This window comes from Ursus americanus, chromosome 29, assembly GCF_024610735.1.
Source record: "Ursus americanus isolate L20-20 chromosome 29, mUrsAme1.1.p, whole genome shotgun sequence".
Classification (NCBI taxonomy): Eukaryota; Metazoa; Chordata; class Mammalia; order Carnivora; family Ursidae; genus Ursus; species Ursus americanus.
In genome coordinates, this window is record NC_142155.1 from 23,475,020 (window position 1) to 23,502,800 (window position 27,781).

Below are 27,781 nucleotides of genomic sequence, written 5' to 3' on the forward strand. Positions count from 1 at the left end.
CGGTAATAGAAGGTGTATTTAGTTGGTTGAAAGCAGGTTTCTACAGGTTCCGATTGGCCAGACAGCCAGGACCCAAAGTTATTAGCTAAAGAGGAAGGCACATCTGGGGTCTGTGCTGTGTGGCAAAACGGCAAGTAATTAACTCAAAACTGACCAGTAGTTTAGATATTTAATGGATGGAAGCTCATTGTCAAAGCAGTCAGCTACTCGCCACCATCTGAACATACCAGCTGATAATTAATTTTAAAAAGTTGTATGGTTAATTCCAGGGTGATTTTATTTCATGGAGAGAAAACAAAAAACCAACAATATTGTGATTTTCCTAGATACCACATAGTGACTGCCACTCTTCATTTCTCTTTTATGACATTATGCAAAAAAAAAAAAAAAAGGAAAGAAATCAACAGAAACACACCAAAATACACCCCCATGCCCCTTAAATTAGCAGATTTAAAAGTAAAACTTGAAGCAAGGATTTGTTATACTTTGATTCAAACTCTATTTACAAATTAAATTGCACTTACAAAGATAGCAACATTTCTAATATGGTTATTTTGCTTTATTGTGGTTTTATATCTCAGTATAAAACTTTAAAGCTTTCTTCCATAAAAATCATACTTCCTTTTGCAGTACATAATTCATTTATCCTCTGAATTTCTGAACTGGTTTTCTCCTTTTGTGCTTTTCTGCTCTATTTTATTTTACAAATGGCATATACCTTCCCAATAGGTACAATCAGACACTGCACTCATTGTAAGAGACTCATTCATAAAAAGTTATAGTGTAAGACATGAAATATTAGCAATCTAATCCTTTGGTTCATCTTTTTAAAAAAATCAACTGATAAAATTTACTAATTGGTGGTAACTCTTCTTTTTGGTTAAAAACAAATCCACCAGGTAAATTACTGATTAAAATCCAACACTGCTTTAAAAGTACCACATTCCCAGTCTCATCTCACTGCTCAAGGATGCCACTGCGTACGACTGGTTTGACGCGATTCAGGATACAGTAAGGCACAAGTGGATGGTACAAGTGAAAACAAATACTTTAGGACTGTTGCTTTTTTTTTCTGCACAAATACTAAAATATGTACCGTTTCCAAGATAAAATAACAAAAAAGAAATAAACATTTTTTTGTTACGAAATACCTATACAAAATTTTTAAATTTACACCATCTGAGCTGCCAAAAAGTTTTTTAAAAAAGGATCAATTATGCCCCATACATAAAACTATCTCTCATCATCAGTAGGTCCAAGAGAACTTGGGTTCAAAATGTCCCAGCACTCTACGGGAGGGAGGAGGATCAACAAAATTCCCCTTCCTGCGCTCCCCTACCCCAACATAAGACAGAAACAAAGGTCAGATGTTTACAGTAGTGTATTCTACTTATGACAAATGACTGGAAGTCAGGGGAAAGGCGGCACACCGGAGGCGCACTGGTGCCCTGGCTGGCTGAGGAGCCCGAGTAAGGCACTTCCATGGGGAGAGCAGCAGCCCAGCGCCCGGCCTGGGCGGTGACGCGCACGCGCCCACGTTCCCGGGCGGTGACGCGCACGCGCCCACGTTTCCGGGCGGTGACGCGCACGTGCCCATGTTCCGGGGAAGCCCCAGGACTGCGCGAGGCTCCTCAGGGAGGAGACAGGGTCTCAACAGCAGGGGAAGACACGGGAGGTAAAACTCGAAGGTGAAGTTCTATACAGAAGTGGTCACTCGGTCAATGGCGTGATTGACCTCGTTTTTGTTTGAATCCAGTCCTTTAGCAGCATTCATGTCATTCCGTAAGTTCTCCACTGTCTTTTTCATGTTCTTTAGCTCCCCTGGGTGTGGAGTGGCTCGCCGCAGAAGTGTTCTCTGAAAACAAGCAGGGGAGTGAGTGTGTGGGTTTTATGCCGTGACTCTTTCAAACCCGCAGCTTCAAGGTGGGGGCCCTCGGGGACAAAGCTTCCCTTCGCAGGGCGCAGGAGCTAAGAGGGGGCGGCAGCGCCTCCTTTGGAGCCCTGAGCGCTAGCGGCTGCCTACTAGCCGTTCATGGAAGATGAAAGTGTCGCATGAAACTTATCTACTCCACATAGAAGGATTACTTTCAGAATAAACGAATACTTTGTAAAATGTAAGATTAGTGTAGGATAAAAATGAAGTTCCCCGAAGGACAAGGAAACAAAGATTTTTAAGATGTTAGTGTGGGGTGTGAAGAAAGAAAAAGGGAAAGGGGTAAACAAATTCTAACTTAAAATCACTGCAGCGGTCTACTACTATCTGAAGTGGTTCTGGCTTCCTTCAACCCTGGAGGCAGGGGAGTGGAAGGAAAAGGGAAGCGAGAGAGAAGGGCTTCTTTTCTTACTTTGCTGCTGTGTTACTCATAGTACCTACGAGAGAGAGTTCACATTCTTCTAATAAAGGCCATAGTGTTGGGAGTGAAGTATCAGGGAAGGAACAATCTTTAAAAAATTGTATTATTTGACATGTCACGTGCTCTCTGGCTCATAAAATAGTATTTCCGTCTTGTAAATGGCCTGTCCAGGAGTTTCAGGAGGAGGAGCCTAAAGTAGGGGAACACGACACGGCAAGGGCACTGTTGAGGCTGTGAAGGAACGGGTGAAATCCTCCCCCTCCAGCAAGCCATCAGGTAAGCACTGATGACTCCTTTCTGCTGAAGTCTCTTTGTCTTGCCTAATTCCTATTCTGCACTCCACTACTGTAAACAGATAAAATCCCATTTGGTGACAGCTGGAATAACAAAGACCACAGGCAATTATTTAAAAGCCATCCTTTGCTTTGAGGGTTGCAGGTACTCCCTCTAAGCTCTGCTTATGAAAATCTCAGCACAAGGAGTTTAAGAAGCCAAAGTCAACTTCTAGTACTAGTTCAAGAGTTGTCACAGACTGCTGGAGACGTCGGCTGACACAGAGACATTTTTAAAGTGTGGATAGAGTAACGCTAAGTAGTACTTTCAAATCTATTTTGATTTTGGGATGAAAACTTGTAAATTAACCCAACTAAGATCACAAGCAACTCCGCTGGAGGGTGAAGAGAAGAATGATTACATCAAGGAGAGAGAGAAGCACAGCTCCACAGAAGACAAGCCAAGTTACGCTGTGAAGTGTGAATGGAGGTATCACGGTACACCCCTAAATGGTGGTGGGGAAGAGACTTCATTCACCACCAACAACAAAAACAGAACAAATTCCCAATCAGTTTACTAGAGGCATGAAGGGATGCTATCACAAATAAAGAACAAGAGTATCAACTAGTCAAGAAAAAAACCCCAAAAGTTCCATTTGCTTTATATACATTTGGTGAATCAGTACCTGGAAATACCTAATTTTGTCTTCTAAAAAAATTCTTATATGCTGAAGGCAAAGCAGAGAACAGACAATTTGAAATTAAAAGAAATCCTTATTAGGTGCCACTTTTGATCTTGGAAGGCTTTTAAATTTTGATTTTTCAGGGAGGCCAACAATCTCCATTTCCATACCGTTTCGTTGTCTTCTTCATCTCTCTCATCTTCCAAAAATCGGATTGCACTGACTCTGTTCACCGCACGCTCATTCCAGGCCTCATCCGGGACATCATTCACCAAGCTCTCCAGTGCCCCACAGCGAGGCAGGTTCTCTGTCATAACAAAGACCACATCAGCTGGGAACTTGGGTTTGTGTGACTGGTAACTGCTATGTAGTATTTCAAAAAATTTAAAACAAAAAGAAAAAAATCTGGGATAGGGTTACCCTTTCTTTTCAATGATGCATAATTCTTTTTGAGATCATATAAAATATCTGTTAAATAAATGTTTAGTATCTCATTATAGAATGTCATCACAATTTACAGAATCCTTTTTCACAATTCCTTTCTATATACTAACTTTAAGAACTTTCTCATGAGGGGTGCCTGGGTGGCTCAGTTGGTTAAGCATCTGACTCTTGATCTCAGCTCAGGTCTTGATCTCAGGGTTGTGAGTTCAAGCCCTATGTTGGGCTCCACGTTGAGCATGGAGCCTACTTAAAAACAAAAGACAAAAAACAAAAAACCTTTCTCATGACACTGATGTGGCTGCACATGTTGGACACTAGTACTTTCCTTAGTAACACAGTCTGCTGTTTTCCCCTTGGGGTCTTAAAAGCTCCTCTAACAAAGCTGGGATTGTCAAGATAGCTTTGGGGCCTTTCTACCTAGGGGACTCCTGTTCTCCCAGAGCACGCTAGTTCTCAGCAAAAGATTTTTATCAGCAATTTGATGTTAGTGTGAATATTTTTTAAAACCACATATAATTTACAAAACAAAGGTACAATGACTTAAAATAACAGATTGGCTTAAAAACTAAAATCATCGAGCCTTACATCGAAAACCGGGGATGTACTGTATGGTGACTAACATAATATAAAAAAAAATCATTATTAATTAAAAAAAAAAAAAAACTATTTGTCAGTGGGGGCGCCTGGGTGGCTCAGTTGGTTAAACACTGACTCTTGATTTCAGCTCAGGTCATGATTTCAGGGTAGTGCGATCAAGTCCTGGTCGGGCTGCACACTCAGTGTGGAGTCGGCTTGAGATCTCTCTCCCTCTCCCTTTGCCCCTACCGGTAACTCGTGCTCTAGCTCTCTAAAATAAATAAATAAATCTTAAAACAAAACAAAAAAAAAAAACCGTTTGTCAGTGATGTTCAATACTAATTCTCAAAACCACCAGTTTGGATTTTAAGGGACTCTTTCAACTTTTTTAAGATTATTTGTATTTTCAGCCTTAGCAATTATTCAAACCCAAAAGGCTGTTTAAGAAATTTCAGATATGCTAAGCAGGTGTGAGGGGTACTTTTTCTATGAAGGTACAGGGGAACAAACCTTCCCACAGTAACCTCACCTGGGCTGGCTCTAGGGGCATATTAGACAAATTACAGACGCACGTGGGAGTAAGAGGTCTTATGGACAGGTATTAGCTCCTACTAATTCTCGTAGCCATGTGAGTATTGTTCTTAATTTCACCTTGGCAAGTAGGTTCAGAAGGCAGCTGAGGAAGCAAGACACAGGTCAAAATCTTCTCTCCTGTGGTATGGTCTGTGTCCGTCTGGAACGTGAGCAAGGGCTGGGACTGGTTGTCAGACAACCACAAAGCCTTCAGCTTCAAGGCGGTCAGGGATAAAGGCAGATGTAACAGCCTAATTTAAAACAAAAGGAGACATCAAGGTCTCAGATTTTATAATTACATCAATTCCTATCAATACAGATAGAAAAAAAACCCCACCATTACAAAGAACCTCCTGGGACTGGACTCAACATGGAACAAAATGTTATGTTTATAATAAAATCCTTGGTGTACTCTTTGTGAGCACACTCCTCAGTCTGTCACTGTGCCTCCCTCTCTGTCATCTCTCTCATCAGCACCTCTGGCCACAGGGCAAAACATTAGGAGGTTTCGATTTAAAGAGAAAAAAGCCATTGTGACTGTGGAAGGACCCAGAAGCAGGAGTTCTTACTGAGTCAATGGCAGTAGCCTCCCTGATGATGACCTGTTTTCAGTAGCACCTGGCAAATGAGGAAGAGTAGAAGGAGATGCCTGAGGTACTAAAGAGTTTAAGTGGCAGTTATAATAAAGATTAAAACATTTCCTTCATGCACTGCATTTTCTTTCTCTAAGGAGATTATTTTAGGTATCCATCTTAAACTCGTATCTTCTAGTTTCTAGATGCTCCCACTTCCCCAGACTCCCATGTGATAATTAATGTCCATTTTACATTGCTTCAGTTTAAAATGAGATCGTATATATTAAAGCACTTTAAAAACTGTAATGTGACACCTAAAGATTAATTTTATATTAACGTTTGCACACATGTCTGACAGAGTGGCTGCACCCAGTTAACTCTCTTTAGCAAAGACCAGCACTGGGAATCATATATAGTTCATACTTGCCAAAGATTACTTTAGTGCAGTGGTTCTTAACCAGGGGCGCTGCTGCCCCAGGGACATCTGGCAATGTCTGTAGACATTTTTGGGCGGTGCTGTTGGCATCTAGTGGGCAGAGGCCAGGGATGTTGCTAAACAGCCTATAATGCATAAGACAGCCGCCACAACAGAATTACCTGGCCCAACATGCTAAAAGGGCTGGGGGTGAAAAGACTGCTTTAATAAAAACCAGTGCTTTATACAAGTCTACCAATGCACTATGAAAACAACCAAACCTCTGCAGATACCAGGAATTCAAGGTTTAATGAACCTAAGGTTGTATTTGATCAAGTATTTTTACTCTAAAGATGGCTCCATGTGCATTAAATTACAATCTCAGCAGTGACTTCACAAGCTGGACAGTAATGAGCTGACTGCATTCTGTGAGGCACAGATGAGGCACATTTTCTTAAACGAAATCCCTGGCCCATGAATTCCATAAGAAATCATAGGACAGCATGTATTGCTGGGGCTTTTTTCTACACTTGCATACCCATCTCCAGTTTAACACCTGTGGGAGGTCTACCTGTACATCTTACCAAGAGATCAATGCTGCATTATCAGACATAGATGCCATTCGGAATGGGCAGGCTTATGGAAAATTAATTTGAACTCCATGCAGGGATCTGAAGAGAAATTGTACTCCAGTACTAAACTAATCTAAATAATGTGTAAGCACAGAATGTTGTTACTTTAACAAATTAAGTAAAAATTATCAAAGAGTGCATGGAGAGTGTTAACAACAAATGCATTACTTAACAAACTTCACAAGAATAAATTAATATGTTTTACAAAATACTTCCAATATACTAGTTAGAGATTACAAAATATTTTCTTTTCCTAACAATCAGTCCAGCAAAGGCTGATCCATCCCACACATAGATATCGGGTGCAGTACTGAGTCAGTGGAATTGTAACTTACATGGGAGTTAGGTTTCAAAGTCAATGCATCCCTTGAAAAGTCTCTGTGTATTGTACACTCTAATACTTTGCTAATGAGGGCCAAACTGAGTGACAAATATGTATTTTTAAATCCCAGAATCTACCGAGTTAAGTGACAGGCTCACACCATCAAGGACGCGCAAGGAATCTGAGGAAGTAGAGGCTTTACAGCTGCACCTCCTATTCTGAGGTGTTGGGTCTTTGAGTGAGACAGAAAGTGAAATTTCTTATGCTTATACAACAAATTATTCCTGCCTCCGCCCAAAGGCTGTCACACATTTACTCAAATGCAAGGAAGTAAAAGACACAGACATGCATTTGCCAGACCCGATGACAGGGACTTTTTTAAAAGAATATCCTAACACACTGAAAGCTTCAAGTACTTTAAACTCTTTTTCATTTTATTGAATAAAAGGATAATTCTTTTGAAAGTTTCAGGGTCTTACACAAGAAACTTAGAGTCAGTATCTCTATATTTCTTAATCATGAGAGCATAAAGAAAAAAATATTAAGATCTGAAAACTGGCACAAAACACAAATACTTAAACATGGTCATGGTACCTTCTCAGAATAACTGGCTTTGCAGCTAAGTGCTAAAGCAAAGGCATAAATAAAAGGCTAAAGAGAGCGTCAATAATAATATAATAATAATAATATCCTTCTAAGGATAACAAATGATATGGTAAAAGTTAAAATAAATTACTAGTCTCTACAACAGATCTTATAATCACAGAACACCAGTCTCCCCGTAAAGAATCAGAGTGCCAGCCTGAACATGGCTGTTGCCAACCGAGCACACACCACACATGGGTTTGTTGACTAAGTGTCCCATGGAGGTGTTTCAGTAGTGTCAAAGACAAAAAAGAAAAAAAATGCTCTGTTCACTGTCCAGTGTGTACACAGAGATTCTGCAGGCTGAGCTAACCCTCACTGATTCACTGCTGCCTGGGGCAGAAAAAACACATACACACACTCCTCCATTTCTCTTGGGTGAACCATCCCGGATAAAATATATGTGTGTGTGTGTGTGTGTGTGTGTGTGTGTGTGTGTGTGTGTGTGTGTGTGTGTGTTCCTGCTTTTCAGACGAGTTAAAATACATTTTTGGTTTATTCTGGTACCTTCTGTACACTGCAGAATCAACACAAGAAACCACAGCCCTATTTGTACATACCTTACATCTCCCTGTTTTATTTAGGATCATATCCCCTCAAAATAAAAAGCCTGTGGTTACTATTTACATCAATGGTACAAGGACTAAAGCAAATGAATAACTACACCATAAGCCAAGTCTCTCATTTCCAGTTAAATCCCTGACCAACTAACCTGAGGTGACCTTCCCCACCTCTGCACTGCTACAGCGACTGTGCTGTCAAATTTATTTAACAACTACACATGGCCTACTGATCAATGTAATACTGACTTAGCCTATAGTTTCATGCTTCTTACAACTGAATGTTTCATCTTCTACCACCTACTAGAATTTTTAGTTTCAAGCAAAGTTTTCAAAACTGTTTAAAGATAGAGAAAATATAATCAGTGGGAAAATTTAAGTAATACGAAAATACCTAAAGGGAAGCCCCCTGTAACCTCAAGCCTCCACTCTGCCTCTAGGGGGACTATTATTAATGTTTTGTTGTACTGCATAGATACGTTGTTTTAAAAGCAAAAACAAAAATGAGACTGTCCAACAGCTGTTCTTTTTACTTGGTACCATGGGCCTCCTGTGTCACTACACAGAGAAATTATCTCACTCTTTAACTGCTTACTCGTCCATAGTATAGCTACACTGCTATGTTGTGTTTTGTCTTTTAATATTTTTTTCTCACTTTTACTGAGCTATAATTGCCATGTAATATTGTGTAACTTTAAGGTGTACCTGCGATGATTTGATACATTTCTATATTCCCAAGTGACTACCACAGTAGAGTTAGTTAACACCTCCATCCAGTCACATAATCACCACTTTGTGTGTGTGTGTGTGTGTTGAGACCATTTAAAGATTTTCTCAGCCACTTTCAAGAATATAAGGCAGTATTGTTAACTACAGTCACCATGCTATACATTAGGTCCCCAGAACTTATTCAACTATAACTGAGAATTTGTACCCACTGATCAGTACCTCCCTATCTCCCTTACTCTTAGTCCCTGGGGACCACCATTCTACTCTCTATTTCTAGGAGTTTGGCTTTTTTAGATTTCACATGTGAGATCATAGAGGATTTGTCTTTTTCTGTGTGACTTATTTCACTTGGCATAATGCCCTCAAGGTCCATCCATATTGTCATAAATAACATGAATTTCTTCTCTCTTATGGCTGAAAAATATTCCATGATATATATCTCACCACATCTTCTTTATCCATTCCTCTGCTGATGATGTTTAGGTTGTTTCCATATTTTGGCTACCGTGAATAATGCTGCAGTGAACATGGGAGTGCAGACCTCTCTTCAATATCCTGTTTTCATTTCCTTTGGCTATATACCAGAAGTGGGATCGCTACAGCATATGGTAGTTATATTTTTAATTTTTTGAGGAATCTCCATACTGTTTTCTCTAGTGGCTGTACCAATTTACCTTCCCACCAGCAGGGCACAAGGGTTCCCCTGTCTCCACATCCTTGCTAACACTTGTTATCTCTTGCCTTTTTGATAACAGCCACTCTAACAGCTGTGAGGTAATATGTTTTAATATATATTTTTAAAGATTTTATTTATTTATTTGAGAGAGAGAGAGAGAGATGGCCAGCGAGAGAGGGAACACAAGCAGGGGGAGTGGGAGAGGAAGAAGCAGGCTCATAGCAGAGGAGCCTGATGTGGGGCTCGATCCCATAACGCCGGGATCACGCCCTGAGCCGAAGGCAGACGCTTAACAACTGAACCACCCAGGTGCCCCATTATTTTTACATTTCATTTTTTGGATTATAAAATTCAAAGTTACAAACTATTTCCCCATTGACAGCCACAGGTTCTAGTATTCGGTACTACTCTTCCTCAAAGCTCCTCAAATACTAGATATTGTGCAGTTGGTGGATACTCCTATGAGAAAGGGTAAGAATTAGGGAAATGGATTCTGTGTCCATGGGTAGCTGATGCTAAAAGACGTCTTCTCTGTTACTGCACCACAAGATCTGATACTTAGTTTCCAAGTGGCATTTTATAGTTACCCTATCAAACTTGTCAAAGACAATTTGCGGAAACTAACATATAGTCTGTGTCATTTGCTATTTTTATAATGCTTGAGAAAAGAGGCAAAAACTTCTGTTGTATGTGGTATAATTTCCCATGGTGTAACATTTCTGCAAGCTAAAAAAAAGCTGACATCGTAGCCTTTTTTTATTAGTTTCTATACTAATACTTTAAATAAGTAGTAATTAAATATTTTAATAGGTTTAAAATTTGGTTATGAATCTGTATATACATGTGACACATTTAACTGACTCAGACGGCAGCTATGTAACTCTACTTTTTGATGGGGTTTTCTCCACCCCAGCCCAAGCATAGTAAAAATTTAACTTTCCCTTCTGAGAACTAGAGATTGTAGCCTTCACTCAGGTGAAAAACAGTTTTCAGGCATCAGAGCCATCTTTCTGCTCAAGAATTAGCGATGCAAATTCATGCTCACAGGTGTGGCAAGAATCCAGGAAGGTTTGGAGTCACCGGGTTTCTACTGCTGGAGTTCAGAAAAGAACCACCACCCTTCCAAGCTCTATGTGCAGGTTTGACACCATCCAGCAGAAAGCACTTTTGAATTTCCAGTAACCAGTCAGTGGTTTAAGAATCTATCAAGACATCCTGAAAGCCTTAACTTGAAAATGGTGGGCCCTCCCTGAGGCCTGCTGAGTCCTGCTATTTATTAGCAGGACTACTCAAATCCATTAGCCAGAATGAGAAATGGTGGCTTGTGCCTGACCTAAGTGACCAGTTAATCAGCACTTAGCACACAATTCCCCAAACGCTCTTCCGACTGCTGCTCTCATTTAAAATCATTGATTATTTTTCCCTGGCTGAGCACTTTTTCTCCTATCTATATAACACTCAAAAGCATTTTTTTAAATTCCTTTGGCAATGCAGCCTGATACAAGGCATTTCGCAGTGGCCTATCATTCACTTGGCAAAGCTAACATTTTTAACATTTTCTCGGACGACAAATATTTACCAGGCTTCTATTGTGTACCAGGCACTGTGCAGGGATAAATGGTACAGTGGCACAGATGCCAAATCTGACTTCACACAACTTTAGGTTTAGACGGCTACACATGCATAAGCCGGCAGTTATCATACGGTGCTGTGAGTGCCATGTTAGGGGGAATTCAAAGAAGCACGCTCCATGCAAAGAAGGCTCCCCGGAGAAAATGAAAACATGAGTGATAAGAGATAAAAGTGGGAGTCAGAGAAGAGGGTCTCAGGCAGGAAGAGTAGCTGGGCTAGGCTCAGGGGAAAGAAAGTGCATCTTTGATCTGTGGTGACAAAATTAGTTCAGACTGGCTGAAACAAATCCATATTCTACACAGGTGAAGAGAAGGCACATTACAAAAACAAGGGAGCAGTCTACCATGACCTCTGACCTCAGAACTTGAGAAATGGCACTGCTGTGACCTTGGGAAATAAGAGTTGAATGGCTCTTCACTTGGATTATGACTACTTGGAGATTCTGACATTAGCTGGGGATCCTTTGGCCAGAAAAACGTCCCTGAATACAATTTGGTTTACAATTTCAGGGGGTTCAGAATCACTAGCAGAGCACATCAAGACCCCTGGTTAAAATCTAGTTCAAACTCATTCAAGCTCATCCTTCAGATGAGGAAACCCAGAGGCTCACGATGACTTACAAAAGCTACCAAAGTTAAGGGAAAACCTAAGTATCCCAGTTCTCAGGCAGCACTGTTTCCCTTACATCACTGTACTGCTGTTCTGGGAAGCATTTCTACAGAAGTGTCCACTTAAACTTCAAAGTGCCCGGCACTCAGGCCGTCCATGACCTCTTCTACTCCATCCAGATCCATCACTCCTGCTCTCAGATTAACAACTTTCTGGCCCTGTATCATTCGACTAATTGGTACATATTCTACAAGATGGAGCAAAGGCAAGATGGCAAAGACGCATAACAGACTGGGGTGGATGAACATTTGGTTCTTTTTCTCAAAACAAGCAAACCAGAACATGCTTACCTGTTCCCTGCCACATCCAGGACATGAAGCTCTGTGGCCTGCGACACCTCTGCAGGTATCCGAGTTAGTCTATTGTCACGCACACAGAACACAGTGAGGCTGCAGCACCCTCCAATCTACAATGAGAAAGAAAATACACCTTTTTTCCAGGTTTTTGTGGAAGATGGTGGTGGGACTGGGGTATCCTGTTTGTCAAATGGCATGAAAAGGACACATAAATGATATCACATGATTTTAAGTTTCACTGAGACCAACTATGATTAGTTTAAATCATATAAAACACTAAATAGTCCAATAAGTTCATAAAAATCTCTGCAATACATTAAATATACATATTCTAAACTAAATCAAGAAAATAACAGTACAGTTCAAAAATCTCTTTCTGAGAAGCAAGTCATTTTCTGCTGCTATCTAATGCAACCGTATCTTTTATTTTATTTTTTATTATTTTTAAAGATTTTTATTTATTTGTTTGACAGAGAGAGAGACAGCCAGCGAGAGAGGGAACACAAGCAGGGGGAGTGGGAGAGGAAGAAGCAGGCTCCCAGCGGAGCAGGGAGCCCGTTGTGGGTCTCGATCCCAAACCCTGGGATTACGCCCTTAGCTGAAGGCAGATGCTTAACGACTGAGCCACCCAGGTGCCCCAAACTGTATCTTTTAAATACGTTAAGTAAGCTACCCAGGGTCAGACAAATATTATTTGGTAATATGGGTAAAACTTGGTAAATATTATTTGGTAGATTAAGAATTCTAAGTTTCAAAAATAAGGCCAACAATGATACACACACAATCCTTTGAAGACCTGTCCATTATATTAAATCCAGTGTTCTGTCTCAGTTCATTTCAAAAATACAAAAAACAACAAACATAAGAAAGAAAATAGAAGTAGTAAAAAATGGGTATTGGATAGACAATACAATACATTAATTTTCCACCATACATCTTCTAATTGCTTTTGGTCATTCACAACTTAACTTGGTAAATTCATTATTCATTTTCCTTTCACAAATGCAAAATCAACAATATTTTAGCAAAAACTGAATCTGGTAAATACACACATTAATCTGATAAACTTAACGCTGGTAGAACACATCAATATCTACATCCACACCAAATCTGATCACTATTTATTTATTTATTTTTAAAGTAAGTGATTCAAAGATAATTGAGCTTTGTATGAGCCTGATCTTCAAAAAAGAACATAAGCACAAAAGAACTAAGTCATTCTCTTGAACAACTGGCCACGGTGTCTATGGTCAGGAAAGCTGAACCAAGGGGGTGGAAAAATAACTCAATCTCAGACACAACATTCTGCAGGACTCCATACAGTACTACACTCTTCCTGTACTCACTATCTTGAACCAGAGTGATTACAAGAAAAGGCTCATGAAGGAAGCTAATGATGTCTCTCTGACACATGGAAAAACACTCCACAGCTTCCCACTTGGGGAGAGGCAGGAGATTTGCATCTTCAACGATAATCTGAGTACATCTTATGCCCTTTTCTATGTGTTTAACATACATATATATGTTAAAAAAGCACAATGCATATTTATGAAATTGCTACATAATTACCTTCATAAACACTCTTACTATGTTTTCCCTTAGGAGTTAATATAAAGACTTGACATCACGTATGTAACCCCGGTATTTAACCATAATGGATATAAAAGAAAAATAAACATAAGAAAATACAAACTAACATTTGTCTAAAATGGAAAACACCCAGATATGTAGAAAGGCTTTTAGACTGTCCCCATGATTTCTCAGTATTCACATTTCCCAACCCAGCAAAACTGGTACATCCACTGCCCTCTAAAATATAACATTTTGGTCCCACTGTGTCTTATAGAAATGCTCTTCTTTTTTCTGTCCTTCTAAATCTTATCAACTTTCCACAAGTAGCTAAATATCCTCTACACCATCAAGTCTTCCCCAAACCCCACAGTCCATATTGATACACTGCTCTCTGCGTTTCTAATTATGGTCTACACAAACTCTCTGACAGATTGTTTCACTGAGCTGTTTAACTTGCACATGTCCATATAACCAAGGTGCTTGGCAAGTGCAGTACCCATCCTACCTACCAACTTTTCTCATCTAGGTATGTTTATACACTATGTTTATTTACTAGTGAAAGCCTGCTACTTGAAGTTAATATCTGCTTCCATGTGTAGAAATGAAAACCACAAAACTCTTCTTTTTTCTATTAAGAATCATTAGAGAGGCCTCTCTTAGGTTTTACAAATATAGGGCCCCAATATCATGCCCTAAAAGAGATATACGACGGGATCTTTGAAGGGCTTGGCATTCTTCCCTCTTAAGGAAGAGAATCATCAGTTTTACTCAGATGCCCAGGAATATTACAGGAGGATTCAAAACTTTGAATCTTTTGAAGATTGACATGATTAGATTTTCTCTGATAAACTGAGATGATCCCAACAAAGATCTATTCATGGGAAGAAATCCCCAAGCTCCTCATGCAGGGGAATCCCCCATGACCCTGCAACATGTACACTGGACTCTGGGTTCAGTGGTGGGCCTGTGTGCCACATGGGGGGTCCTCCAGGTCAGCATGTGGCTGAGGCTAGACCTCACTTTAACCTTATCATCCTGGCCTGGTTTTGACGACATAAAATTTATCTGCACTCCAGGGAGGCAAAGCAGTTATTCACATACGCAACCCTCACAATGGTAAAATAAGCTACTGGAGCATGTATAGAGCCAGGACTGCATCATAATTGTGGGCACTTTGTCATGAAGCTGTCCACTGCTCCAGCCACCTGTACGATATCTGTTTTGGGGTCCTAATACTATACCATGTGAACGTTTTCAATTTGTATCAATGTACATATACTATCTATAAAAAATTAACTAACTAAAATGGGTCAGAGAGGGCTCTAGCAGTTGTTGGAGCAATAAAAGTTCTGGACAAGTAAACACCCCTTAAGTCTTTTTTGGGGGGAAATAATGTGAACTCCCAATGGAGTGTGTGAGCTCTCTACTGTGTTTATAGTCTCATTTGTTTATTTTTTCTTTTTCCTTTCCCATTCTAATCTCTAAACCATCTGAGACCTCAAGGGGTGGAATGCAACTGTATTCAAGAGCCTCCTAGGCACTCTGGGTTGTCACAGCAGGCAGAGTGACCTCCTGATCTCTATTGTCGACGGATATTGGAAAACAATGAAACAATGCCAACAAAGAGCAAGTGTTATTGCCCAGTGTGCTGGGGACGCCTTCATCACCCTCAGAGGCACGTGCTGTCCTAGGCAAAACAGTGCACAAATAGAGACCTCTTTCCAAATCAGCCAGGAAGGCATGGCACGAACCTTTGGCTTTGAGACAAGACCATTAAGCAGTAAAAACCATAACTCAAAAGGTACAGCTCTTCCTACATCAGAGAGGAATGTGGCACACTGGAATAGGATGCTCTGGGATCACACAGACCTGGGCTGGATCTGAGGCTCAGTCATGTGTTTTATGCATTTGACTATGTTACTTTAACCAAAGTAACACTTGGGATTAAATTAAATGAAACCACAAATACAATTTAGCACCTATTGCAGAACCTGGTCTAATAAACGTGGCTGGCAAACCAGTGTGATGGTTATTGTCTTTCCAAGAAGTCAAAGTCCCAGATCCAAAGCACGAGCTCAGTCAACACTTGTGTGCCTGCTGTGTTGTTGGAAGTGCGCTGACGTTGGTGAGCTCCTCCCAGAACACACCTGACCTTCTTAAAAAATCTCTCCCCAGCAATGCATCACAGTGACAAAATGACAAAATGTCACCGTGATCAATACTAGGGATAAATACACGGTGACTCTACTGCGAGAGAAGCACGGGTGTGAACTCAGTACTGTAGTATACATACGGTTCGTGTGTATTTCTGCTTTCAGGAGGCAGAGTTTACAGGGTCCTGAGTGATCATCAGGATAAAATGCCTGTATCACTTAGAAATTCTGGGAAGCAGAGTCACTGTTTAAATAACTTATTACCAGTTACGTAGGAAGCTGATATTTTTAAACTTCCTTAAGCCACATAATAGCACCTTCCCAGAATACAAGGGGTTGGACTTGGAGAACTACAGAATGTAGCTGAGAATCTTTGTTTTGCTGGCTTGTGTGTCTTAATTCCAGACAATACCTTCCTTCACTGTTTGGACCTGATTTGACCCATCTCCAGGAGATGGGACCTGCAGGTCACTGAGCAAACCCTTAGTCGGGTCAGCTGCACTGTGTATTAATTGCCTGCAGGTGACATAACTCAAGAGGAGATAATCACAGTGATCCAAAGAGAAAGCCTGTATTAGTCATCTTTGTCTACGTATATTCCACTTTCTGAACACCTGCCCCAAGTGTGAAGAAACTTTCCTTTTACTTCAGTATCGGCCTTTTAATATTCTATGTAACAGAACAGAACCCATATTTCACTGGCAGAAAGGAAAACGTACAATAAGCAAAATCTGGTCAAAATACAATTTGAGCTGTAATAACATGGTGAGTAATTTTAGAAACCAAAGACTGTTTTTTGCTTTTCCCATCATCATCCACGGCATATTATTTGAATGTTCCTATTTCATAAATATTTTGGAAATCATGTGGCTTTGGGACTTCTTGAATTGTTGGGCCACTGACATCAAAATATCCACTAATAGCTATGGCATTCTTCATTTCTAATTATAAAACAGTACATTACGTTGACTGGAAAATAAAACCCATACATACACATAAAGGCACAAGGAAAAACTCTGACCAAATCCTACCCCAAAGGGATAATCGGTATTAACATTCTGAAGTACAATCTTTCGGTATTATTGCCATGCACTTGTGATATGTATATGCTTCGATGAAATTAGGACCAACACTATGATCTTCAGCACCCTTGCTTACATATGACATCAGAAATGTCCTCCCACATCATTATGTTTCTAAAAGGACTTTTATTGACCACATAACTATTTCATTCTATAGATGTCTCACAGATCACTTCACAAATTTCCCACATTAGACGCTTCTAGTTTGTTCTGCCATTTCTTTTCTGTGTAATCTTGGGCGAGTTACTTCAGCTGAGTCTGGGTTTCCAGGTCTGTTGGATGCTGATAACGACTTACCTACCCCTCACAGGACTGCTGTGAAGAACAGATATGAATATACAGGAAAGTACAGTGCCTGGCACTTGTGAACTGCCCCGTATGTGTACCTATTAGCTGCCCCTTACGTATACACGAGAAACATTCTTGTGCATGGTTTTCATGTGTACCACAACTGTGCTCCTATGACAAAGCCCTAGAAGTAGCACTGCAGAATCAAAGGGTATGAACCCTTTCAAAGGTTTCAATATTACCCTGTTTCCTTCCAGAGAAGACATAATAATTTATACTTCCATCTTATCTATGCATTTTCCAGTGCCCTTGCCAACATTGGGTATCATTTTTTTTTTAATCTTGACAATTTGATAGGTCAAAATGCTTCCATTAACATTTCTGTGAATACTAATGGGGCTAAAATTTCTTCACATCGAAAGCCATTTCTATTTTTTCCTTCTGAATCGCTTATTGTTTATTGTGGTGGGTTTTTTGCTTTAATTTTTGTCCACTCTTCTCTAGTGGGAACATCTTTTTCTCAATGATCTGGAAGGATTTCTAGTAGAGTGAAGAGAGACCACCTTCGTCTATAATGTTGTAAGTGTCCCGTGGCCCCCAGGCCGTCTTTACCTTCTTGAAGATCAGAAATCTAATTTTCACGTAGACAAATCTATCAACTGTTTTTTGTGGGTTTTTTTTTTTTAGGACTTGTTTCATCTTGTAAGTTTGGGAATGCCTTCTCCATTTTGAAATCCAATGGCCAACTATATTTTATTCTAGTATTTTTAGGTTTTATCTTATTTCTTTTATCATAACCCATTTTAGAATATGATGGAAGCTTACACTAAATCATAATAAGACAGAAAGCTATCCATAAACCGAATTCTCTATCACCACAGACACTTCTGAAAATCACAATATTTATGGGTAATTAACGTTTACAGAGTACCTGATTTAAAAACAAAAACGAGCTTTGATAAATGATCTGCAAATCCTATCTATTGACTGGGTAAGTGTGATGGAGTCAAGATCACTTTCATGTTGACTTAACGGAGACAAAAGACTGGACTCTAAACTTGGACACATGTTCAATTTCTTCCAGCCAGAAACTCTTTAGCTGGTACAGGCTGTTCAAAGGTAAGATTTGGCTGGGGAATATTATGAAGTTGTTGGCTCTCTTTCACCATACCCACAATCACACATAAACCAACTCCCTGTCTGTCCACGCATCACACAACGCAGTCTCTTCTTAATTCTTCCCTCCACCAAAAACATGAGTTTTTTAGGAAGCCTTCTTTCCCCCAGAAGCATACACACTTACACGACAGGATGAGAAATAAAAGACACAAATAAGTAGCTTGAAAATCAGAAGCATGCCACGTGTAGCAAATAAAGCAAATCTAGCCTTTCCATTAGAGAGAGAATTGTGCTGACAAACCAGAATTTAGTGAAGACAGATGAGCTGTCACGTTATGCCTTTTGGAATTTCTGAATAACTTAAAATGTAATTCACAGAAAAGCATTCTTTTGAGAGAGAACAATCTGAACAAATCTGACAAACACATAACAAAATAAGGTTCCAGGCCATGCGGTCATTAAAAAAAAAAAAACAAGTTCAGAGGAAAATGTCCACTATTTTACAATGAGGAACACACAAAGCAGTCAGTTGATTTGAAATCTTCATGCATTAAATGGAAGTTAGAGATGCAACTGTGGTCTGAACAATACTTACAAGATAACAAGTTTACCCGACTTTTCTAAATTTCCAAGCAGCTAACAATTAAGAAAACAAGAGACATTCATTGATTTGCAAATGTTTACTACAAGTAACACCACAAAACACAAACAGAATCTATTATTGTGACCCACACAGTACATTTTCCCTTCATTTGGGAAAAAAAAAAAAAAAACAAATAAATGCTGCCAGAGACTGAGGAGCTGTGCTCTAAAGCATGATATACAATAGTATCAAATTAAAGACAAAAAGTAGGGAGAGCTACATGGCACACCAGACCAATCGCAATTAATACAATTATGGGTTTTTGGCATATATATTGAATAGGTCAGCATTTCAGCTGAGATGTGTCATGCATGCAACTTAATTGTTCGAGAGAGGGTAGTAGAGTTTTGCAAGTGCAGAATCCAATCAAGGAAAGTACAGGATACAATCAAATGGCATCAAGCTTGGAGGCAGAGCAAGTGCACACACACACAGTCCCTAGGCCCCGCTGCCCCGATTCCCCACCCCCCGCCCCCCTCATACATGCGGTCACAGGGTTTACCACACTCACTCACTGCACAGAGACTCATGGAACAGCTATGCTGTGCAGACCAACACGACACACTTCGAGTCAGGAGGCCTGCAGTGGTCTGACTGCTCAGCCCCGATGGTCAACGGCAAGCACTCAGCAGCCATTCCTACTGGGTCACCACTGTAACCCGCAGCAGAAACAGGGACACGGCTCGTCATTTTCCTACCCTGGGGGGTGAGTGTGCGTGAGTAGTAGTGAAGGTGTGCTAGAAGAGAGCCAGTTCCTAAAAACCTCAACACTCTCTGCTTTTTCTCACAGCTACAGGAAAGGGCACAGACTTTATTCAGTTATCAAGCTCTACATGCCAGAAAACCCATCACAATTTCATAGAGAGCGGGTAACACGTGAGAGCTAACTAAAATGCTGTGAAGCTAGAACTAGTTTCACAACACGTTCACCTTCCACATCCTGAGATGCTGTTCTAATAAATTTACCCAGATGCACAGCACGTGGTGGGCATATCCTTCTGAAGCCTGAGAACAAGTTTCATTCTCTTAAAATGTAAAGAGGACAGATGCTGACATGATGGCAGTAATTTTACACAAATAAAACGTTAAAGTTGTGCCTAGGATGTATTCTTTGCAAGAGAATCAGAAAAGGGGGACTGGGAAGACGGGCTGCGTGGGAAAACTTACTGGGGATGGACATTCAACTCCCAAGTGCTTTCTTCAGTACTAACCTTGAAAATGATCCCGAAATGTATTAATTTTCTAACATGTCCAAACTAAAGATAGTTTGACCTCTCTTTACCGACTCAAGGTCCTGTCTTACCTCAGGGCCACACGTGAAAAGACTGCATTGAATCTGTATGCCCTGAGTGGCCGTGCTTTTCTCGGCCTGTGGAAGAACAGTGAGCGGGCAGTGGGGGACACATCTCTGGAGCCCGTTCTACCAACTGCTAGCTATGTGAGGCCTGCTAAGGAAGGCTTTCCACTGGCCTCAGCTTCCTCATCTGGAAAATGAGGAACTCTCCCTTACAACCTCAAAAGCTGTTGTGTGGATTCAGGGAGTTAACAAACATGACAGCACCTAGAAAGAAAGTAATCAATCTTCCCCACTTCTCTGTGCACGTGTCTACGTGTCCAGTCTGCTACCCATTCAACAAGAGTAAAATCGATATTCAGAATATCAGCTCTGTGTTTTGGTTTATCACTGTGAGACCGGAACCAACATGTTCTGATTAGCAGAATCTCCTACTTGCGTCCCAGTTTAGCGGAGATGTACTGAAGTCTTTCTGCGGGCAACAGTTTTATTTAAGTACCAGTGCTCAGAGTAAGGGTGGGTCAAAATATGGCCACATTTATGACAAATACCCTCCATGCTTCCCTTCAGGAATGTTGGCCGTCTTGCTCAGGCAGAAGACTGGGACACAGAGGGTATAGCACCAAGACAAGGAAAGAGAAAGAGAAACCAGGCAAAGCTCAGACACCCTGAGAAGGGCTCTAGGAAAATAAGAACCCACAAGTTCTGGCTGGTGGGATGGTAGCTTTAAAATTATCCCAAGAGAGATGTAGGAAAGGGTCAAAACAGAGATAGGAAGGACACTGCTCCTGGCCAGGGATCGTATCACACAATATCACACCTTTTCATGTGAGGCCTAGCAAAGGGGGCGGGGCTCACCAACATTCGATTGGGGGAAGGAAGGCAGCTAAACTGAGTTTCAGGCTAACGGCTAACAAAAAAAAATCAAGGCCCCATCTTCCAGTTCTCCTGGCTCCAAACAGAAGGTACGCCCTCTTGTCAAACATCACACATGCTTCCTTATTCAATCTGCTCTGAGTTTCCTTCTTGTTTCCAGCAATCCCCTTGCTAGGACTGAAGTGCCCCGACGTCTGTATTACTCCCCACAATGCATGGCGATGGTCCCCTCCCCTGGTTGGACCGTTGACAAAAAAAAGCAGAAGTGAATAATAATAATCCTAAGAATCCGGCTACAGCTTCCCATTCACCTTCCTCTAGGTGCATACCTCCGTGAAGAGTTCATTCACGCTCCCCCAGACATGAACACCGCCTACTATCGATCTCTGCCCACGAGAAGGTTTGCATCAAGATCCACTTTTATAATTCCAATGGCTTAGGCAGCAGTTTAATTTCACACTAAACTCAGACCCAATGTTATCTACTTCCTCTGCTAAGCTCCCAAACTACCTATTTCTGTCAATGGTTCTCTGTATGTCAAGCCCAAAATGTCAAACTCTCTCTTTCTCCCACGTAAAATCCTATCAATTCACCTTTCTCAACAATGCTCAGTCATCTGGACCCACCTACTCGCTTTAATGCTATTGATGCTTGTTCTTTGATATAACTCTTCCAACCATCTCTATGCTCACAAATGAGAGTACATAACATTTAAAAAGCACCGCATTAAGTCTTTTAAAACGTGACATTTTTGATCCCTTGTGTGCTGTTATTTCCTTACAATTATTGTTTTTTTAAAGCACATACCTCTTCTGGTAAAGACACTAATTTATTTCTGTCTGCATTCAAGTTGTTCAACTTCTTAAGTTTTCCAATGCTCTTAGGTAAGGTCTGTTAAAATAACATTTTAATTATTAATTTAATGCATTTTTTTTAACATGACTCACAGTAAAACAGATCTTTTCAAGGATTTAAATCTCATCCAGCAAGAGACATAATAGTTCTTTCTGAATATCGGATAGGTCAAAGCTCACTTGGAAGATGTAGAATGAAATATTTTGCATTTTTGTTAAAACCAGAGTATGTTTCAATGAAAGGAAGTCAAAGGCACAGATCTGGAAACAGTGAAACACAAAGTAAAGAGGTAATGCTCTTCAACCTAAGTAAGAATTTGCACCTCGAGATTCATCCCTTCATTCCCTGCACCTTTGAGAACCACACCGGGAGAATGGCTTGGATGACCTGGAAGCCAGAGGGCTGGGACAATGGGAATCCTGAGCAGGGGTTTCACAGGGCTGGGGGAAGGGCAGGTGGCATGGGGACAGGAGCAAGGTGAGCAGGACTGAGGGGTGGGACAGGCAGAGCACTCTAGCAGCTAGGTGGGGCCCTGATGGGGGGGTCTTCAACATTCTGTTGGAAGCCAGGGGTGAACGTTATGTTTACAGCCATTATGATAACTATCTGTAAGCCTAAAACCATAAACTAGCATCAGAAGATTTGGGCGCTTTCACTACACCGGCCAGAGGAGGCTGCCCAAGCCGCGTGAGGAGAGATGTGGCTGGGCTCCTGCACCGGCTCTGCGTCCTACCCATTTGTGCTGTCTTTTTCTACTCTCTCCACCTAAAGAGCATTGCTTACTGTTTTTACAAAAAACATAGCTGCTACAAGACAATGAAGAGAGGAGGAGAGGATGGAGTGATCAGTGAGGGCCTGATGAAAGCAGAGAAAGCAGCAGGAAGGGAGGAACAACAGAGATCTGCTGTTATCCTGCTAACTTGCCCCGCCCCCGCCGCAGGTGGCCAATGCCAAAGCTTTGCCCTGGGAGGATGGGGAAGCCTGGCCCAAGTGTGGGACACCTGCAGCTACCACCACCCCCAATCTTTAGGGTAAGGTAAGATCTCAGCTTTACACTCAACCCCGCAAAGGGCACTCATCCCCCCAGTCCCACCTAGGCTTTTTCCAACCAAACACCATTTTCTCCCCTTCTCTCTCTCTCCCTCCACTTGCTCAAAGAACCCTGTGAGAAGGTTGCCTCCAGGGGTCCTTGGACACCATGGCAGAGGCATCAGCACACCCACTGCCAGTGGCTCGTCCCCACCCCTCACCGGACACCTCTGTCAGCTGACCCACCATTCTCTTCACCTCAGCAGGTTAAATGCAAATCATCTCTGGGTCCTGCATTTGCTTCCAAGTCCCGTTTTTTTTTTAGATATAACATAAGAAAATATCCACACAGTCCACCCCAATTACGAGTAAGTAGAATCTACCCTAGTAAGTCTTTATGACACAGAAACCACACTATCCATATCCACTTGAATGTGCAACCCACACTCACCAGGAGCCGGTTTTCTGTAAGAACTAACTCAGTGAGGCTTTCACAGTCCCCGACCGCTTCAGGCAACTGTGTGAGTCTGTTCTGATCCACCTTCAAGATCGACAGTTTCTTTAGTTTTCCTGTAAAAGCATTATTTCAACTCATTAGTTATAACTGTCTTCCTAATCATCGCTTGGTATCTCTTATCTCCTGTTCTTTGTTAAGTAGTTATTCATTTTTTTTCGTCACCCGGCTTTACATTATGCAACCACATCTTTCTCATTTAGATCACTAAAGGTGAAGAGTTAATTTTATCACAACATCAGAAACAGTCAGCAATTAGAAACAAATCATTTTAAAAGTCACTACATAAAAAATCGTGTCAAAGCCAGAAACTTTATAGTAAAGCAAACAGCTAGCTCTTGACAGATCTTTAAGAACAGGAAATGTTTCCTGTACAAAGGAGAGAGACTTTCTTCTTACTCCAAGAATCATCCTCACTAAAAACAAAAAATAAAGTGTGGTTTATTCTATCACCTAGGAGTGAAAGTGGCTTAGTGAGGCTTCTGTAGTGGTTCTAGATATGCAGAATAAAATGGAAACCTTTGAAATGCCACATGAAGAACTGAGTGTATTTTACTCAGGGCACGAAAAGTGGATTTTCTGGTGGTGCCCGCAAGCCATGGAAAAGAGGGACGGGGTGACCACAGCTTCCTCAATGTCCCCACTGAATGAAGGAAATCCTCAATCTTTTAGATTCTCATTTTCAACTATAATTCAAGGAATGAACCTACAAAGCAGATAGCCTTCATTATCTACTGAGAGAGGCTGGCATGGGGACACTGTCCCCAGTAAAATCAGAAAATGGCCTCTATCTTAAAGGAGACGTAAAGCTGAAGAAATGAAAATATTGAAAAAATTAACTTGCCTTGTGTGTTGTCACAGAGCAGGGCAGGAGAACCAACAGATTCGTAAGCTCTTTATCTAGCATAGTCGATAACCTACTAACACTGTCCCCAGAGGGTTTCCACCTGTCCTCACTGGCAGGAGAGGCACGGGCTTCTCCACAGGGCACCCTGAATTGAATCGATAGATCTCCCTCCAACTGAGGCGTCTCCTGAACAGTTTTACTGGCCAGTAGTCTTGCCGCCTCTCCTTGAACACTTCAAGTCACAGGGAACTCATCCCTTCACTAAGCAGCCCAGACTCATTTGTAACCAGTATTTCATTTATATCCTTTCCTTGCAGCACTCTGAACTAGAAAATGCAGTGACAAATTGACTTCTCTTCTATAGGACGGCTTCTCAAATGCTTGAAGTCAGCCATGTCACGCCTCCTACTTCCTATCTCAGTTCCCACAACCGTTTTCGGATGCCACGTATCATTCTCACCGACCATCTCTACCTGGAGTCAAAATCCCCGTCAATTTTCCAACCAGTCTGAACCAAAAGGCAACGTCTGTGCTCCTGCCCAGTTGCTACGATCAGCTACTGCTTTCATGTTGACCAAATACCAGAAAGGAAGTGGTCCTCTGTCATACAGCTTCTCCAACTACAGAAAACCTTTCAGCAACTTTCTTTGATATTTTGAATAAAAATTAAACAAAGGTCAAAGACAGCAATCCTATGTTGACTACATGGTTAAACATAGTTTCTTACAACCTCTAAGCGGCTTTGCTACGGTGGAGCTCCCGGTCCTTGTCTGTTTATACCTTCCCTGCATTTATTTTCTCACACGGGACTGAATGACTTTACGGTAAAGGAAATATATGGACTAATTTATTTTAAAGGAAATGGCAAAGAATGGTGAGAGGAAAAGACTATTCTCAACGTATGAGAAAAGGCTCAACTCAAACACACCATTCTCCCCTAGGTCATGCAGCAAGGTCAGAGTCACTTTCTCATAAACTATTTGGGAAACTCACTTATAAATTTCTTAGAGACTGCTCCCATGCCTGAAACATATCTATTATTTGGACTAATCTTTACTGAAAACACTGAGACAAGATGCCAAAGAGACGGAGGAGTCAACACTTAGAAGTAATCATACCTACAACTGCTACCAAACCAGGATGACCGAATACTTGCCTATCGAGAAACTTCAGTTGCATTGAATGTTCTTTGCATGCCTTCTTTAAGAACAAATAAATGACATGGAGACTAAAGGAGTCACATCCCCAGCATCTGAGAGTGGTGACCAAAGGATCAGAGTGAGACCCAAAGGCCAGAGACAACAGCCAGCATCTTTAGTAGGGAGTTACTTTCCATACTTACCGATGCCATCCGGAATCATTTCTAGTAAGTTCTGGGAAATGACTAAATCCGTTAATGAAGTCAGGCCACTGATTTCTTCAGGAAGTCTTTCCAACCTGTTTTCAGAGACATCTAAGCACAGCAGGTTCTTCAGATTTCCTATTTCCTGCATCAACGACACAGAAAAAGAGACTCGTGCTTAAACCTGCCACAGTACAGAGGAATTTCTTACAGTGAGTTTTCACAGTCAAATCCCAAAGTTGTCCCAAGGATGTTTCTTTAGCGTTTATCTATATGAGAAGGCTGGAGTAAATTTCCAGACCCCTTTCCAATGAAAACGGGAAGCTGTAAAAATCACAGACACGGAGCTGGGAGGGATGCCAAGCCCTCCAACTTCACGCAGGCAAGGAATCATTCTCACTTAACAGATGAAGAGACTGGCACCAAGACAGACCAAATGATTCTATGGTTACATAATTTAAAAAAAATAAATAAATAAAAGGAGTCCAGAATCCAGTTCTTCAAGTTTGGAATCAATCACTTCAATAAGCAGCTTATACTTCAGGGCGACCCTGAGATTTTCTGTTAAGAAACCATCTACTTTATATCTCCCATGACCAGTAGCACTTATTACAGCAAACATCAATGCAACTGTACCCCAGCAACACTGGAGAATCCAGACCCACTGTCGCTTTCAACCTCAACAGAAGAGAGAAGCATCCTGCTTTCAAAGGAAACAGATATTCCCAGGAGCAGGGAAACTACCTCAATGAGTCCAACATTCTGTTCAAGAGATACCCTACCTCCCACTCACAAAATGCACGGTTTTTCTCTCATACCTGCCTCCCCTTATCCATTCCCACCACCACAGTATTAAATTCCTCCTGTCATTACCCTCCACCTGGACCGTTAGCTCCGAGCCTCACACTCTCTGGCCAAGTCTGCACTACGAACTCTTGTTCCCATATTTCCCTCCTGTAAACACAGCTAGCTATAGGTATGTAATCAGACCACCCTTCTACTAAAAACATTAAAATGTCTGGTGGCTCCCTGATATCTACGTAAGTACAAAGCCTTCAATCTACACTTCCTTTGGTCTGATTGATTCTTTCCAGCTTCTTTCTCTCTTACTTAACACGTATCCCATGGACCCACCCCTGCAATTCCTGTCTGTAGGAAACCAGACTGCTCTTCTACTAATTTTAGACCTGACCCTTGAAGGTGTTCTACTTTTTCATTAATTTGTTTTAACAATGCCTTTGTATCCTTTTCTTTCTGTCATCCATGATGATAGGAAAGTAATTCCAATTATTTAGACTATCTGATGAGTTTATAAATAGAAGTTTATAAAGAGGGATGAATGAGACATTTAAATAACCATTTATGACAAGATCACTGGAATCATGATTTTTTTGTGTGTTCAGGATGTGGCATTTTGTATTTGTACACAATCATTTATGCACATCTGTACACACACACACACACACACACACACACACACACACACTCTCTCTCTCTCTTTCCCCGTCATGCCCCAGAGCTGGTGTATTACTTTCCTGATAACCTCATGGTATTTTTATTCCCCATTCTGTGACTCTCAAAGTAACTAGAATTCTCCCAACCAGGATTTCTCATAATTTCCCAGAGAAATCTAGGTATTAACCAAATCTTCACCCACATTGGTTGCTAATTTGTCTCCTTTCCCCAAATGCAGCCAAGACCTCAGAAAGAGACTGCAATTAGTTCCTTCCTTCCCTTAGCTGTGAGTGAGGTCCTCATACTTCCAGTGCTGTAACTACAGCCATAACATGTTACTGAGTACTTTCTCCTAGTGTCAGACCTCCTGCGTTGACACAGCATTCCTCACCCAAAGTGCACAGCACCATCACACCTGCTTCCACCAGCTGAGCAGACACCTGAGCTTCTGATCTGCTTTAAAATATCGGCACCTAGACCATCATGAAATATACTGGACTTTAAAGACTGGTTGTAAGATATATCAAAGAATAAAATTCATTAATAGTTAGACAAAAACTGAGTAAGTGGAAAATGCTTGTTTGTTATTGCTGGGTTTGTTGGCTTATGTTTCTCTCATCGAACCAGAAGGCAAGCCTGATTCTAGGGCCCCACAAGAT

General features: G+C 41.1%; 1 protein-coding gene across 1 annotated transcript in view; it reads right to left on the minus strand.

The window, feature by feature from the left end:
* Nucleotides 1-376: 376 nt before the first annotated feature.
* The window catches only part of LRRC1 (leucine rich repeat containing 1), a 119,291-nt gene continuing 91,886 nt past the window's right edge, over nt 377-27,781 (minus strand). Inside the window, exons 8-14 of the mRNA XM_045802582.2 lie at nt 25,668-25,812; nt 23,416-23,534; nt 21,888-21,971; nt 12,048-12,163; nt 4,981-5,153; nt 3,480-3,616; nt 377-1,855 (exon numbers count right to left, since the gene is read on the minus strand). Of these exons, the coding sequence (XP_045658538.2) occupies nt 1,697-1,855; nt 3,480-3,616; nt 4,981-5,153; nt 12,048-12,163; nt 21,888-21,971; nt 23,416-23,534; nt 25,668-25,812 (933 nt within the window). The 3' untranslated portion in view covers nt 377-1,696. The remainder of the gene's footprint in view (nt 1,856-3,479; nt 3,617-4,980; nt 5,154-12,047; nt 12,164-21,887; nt 21,972-23,415; nt 23,535-25,667; nt 25,813-27,781) is intronic.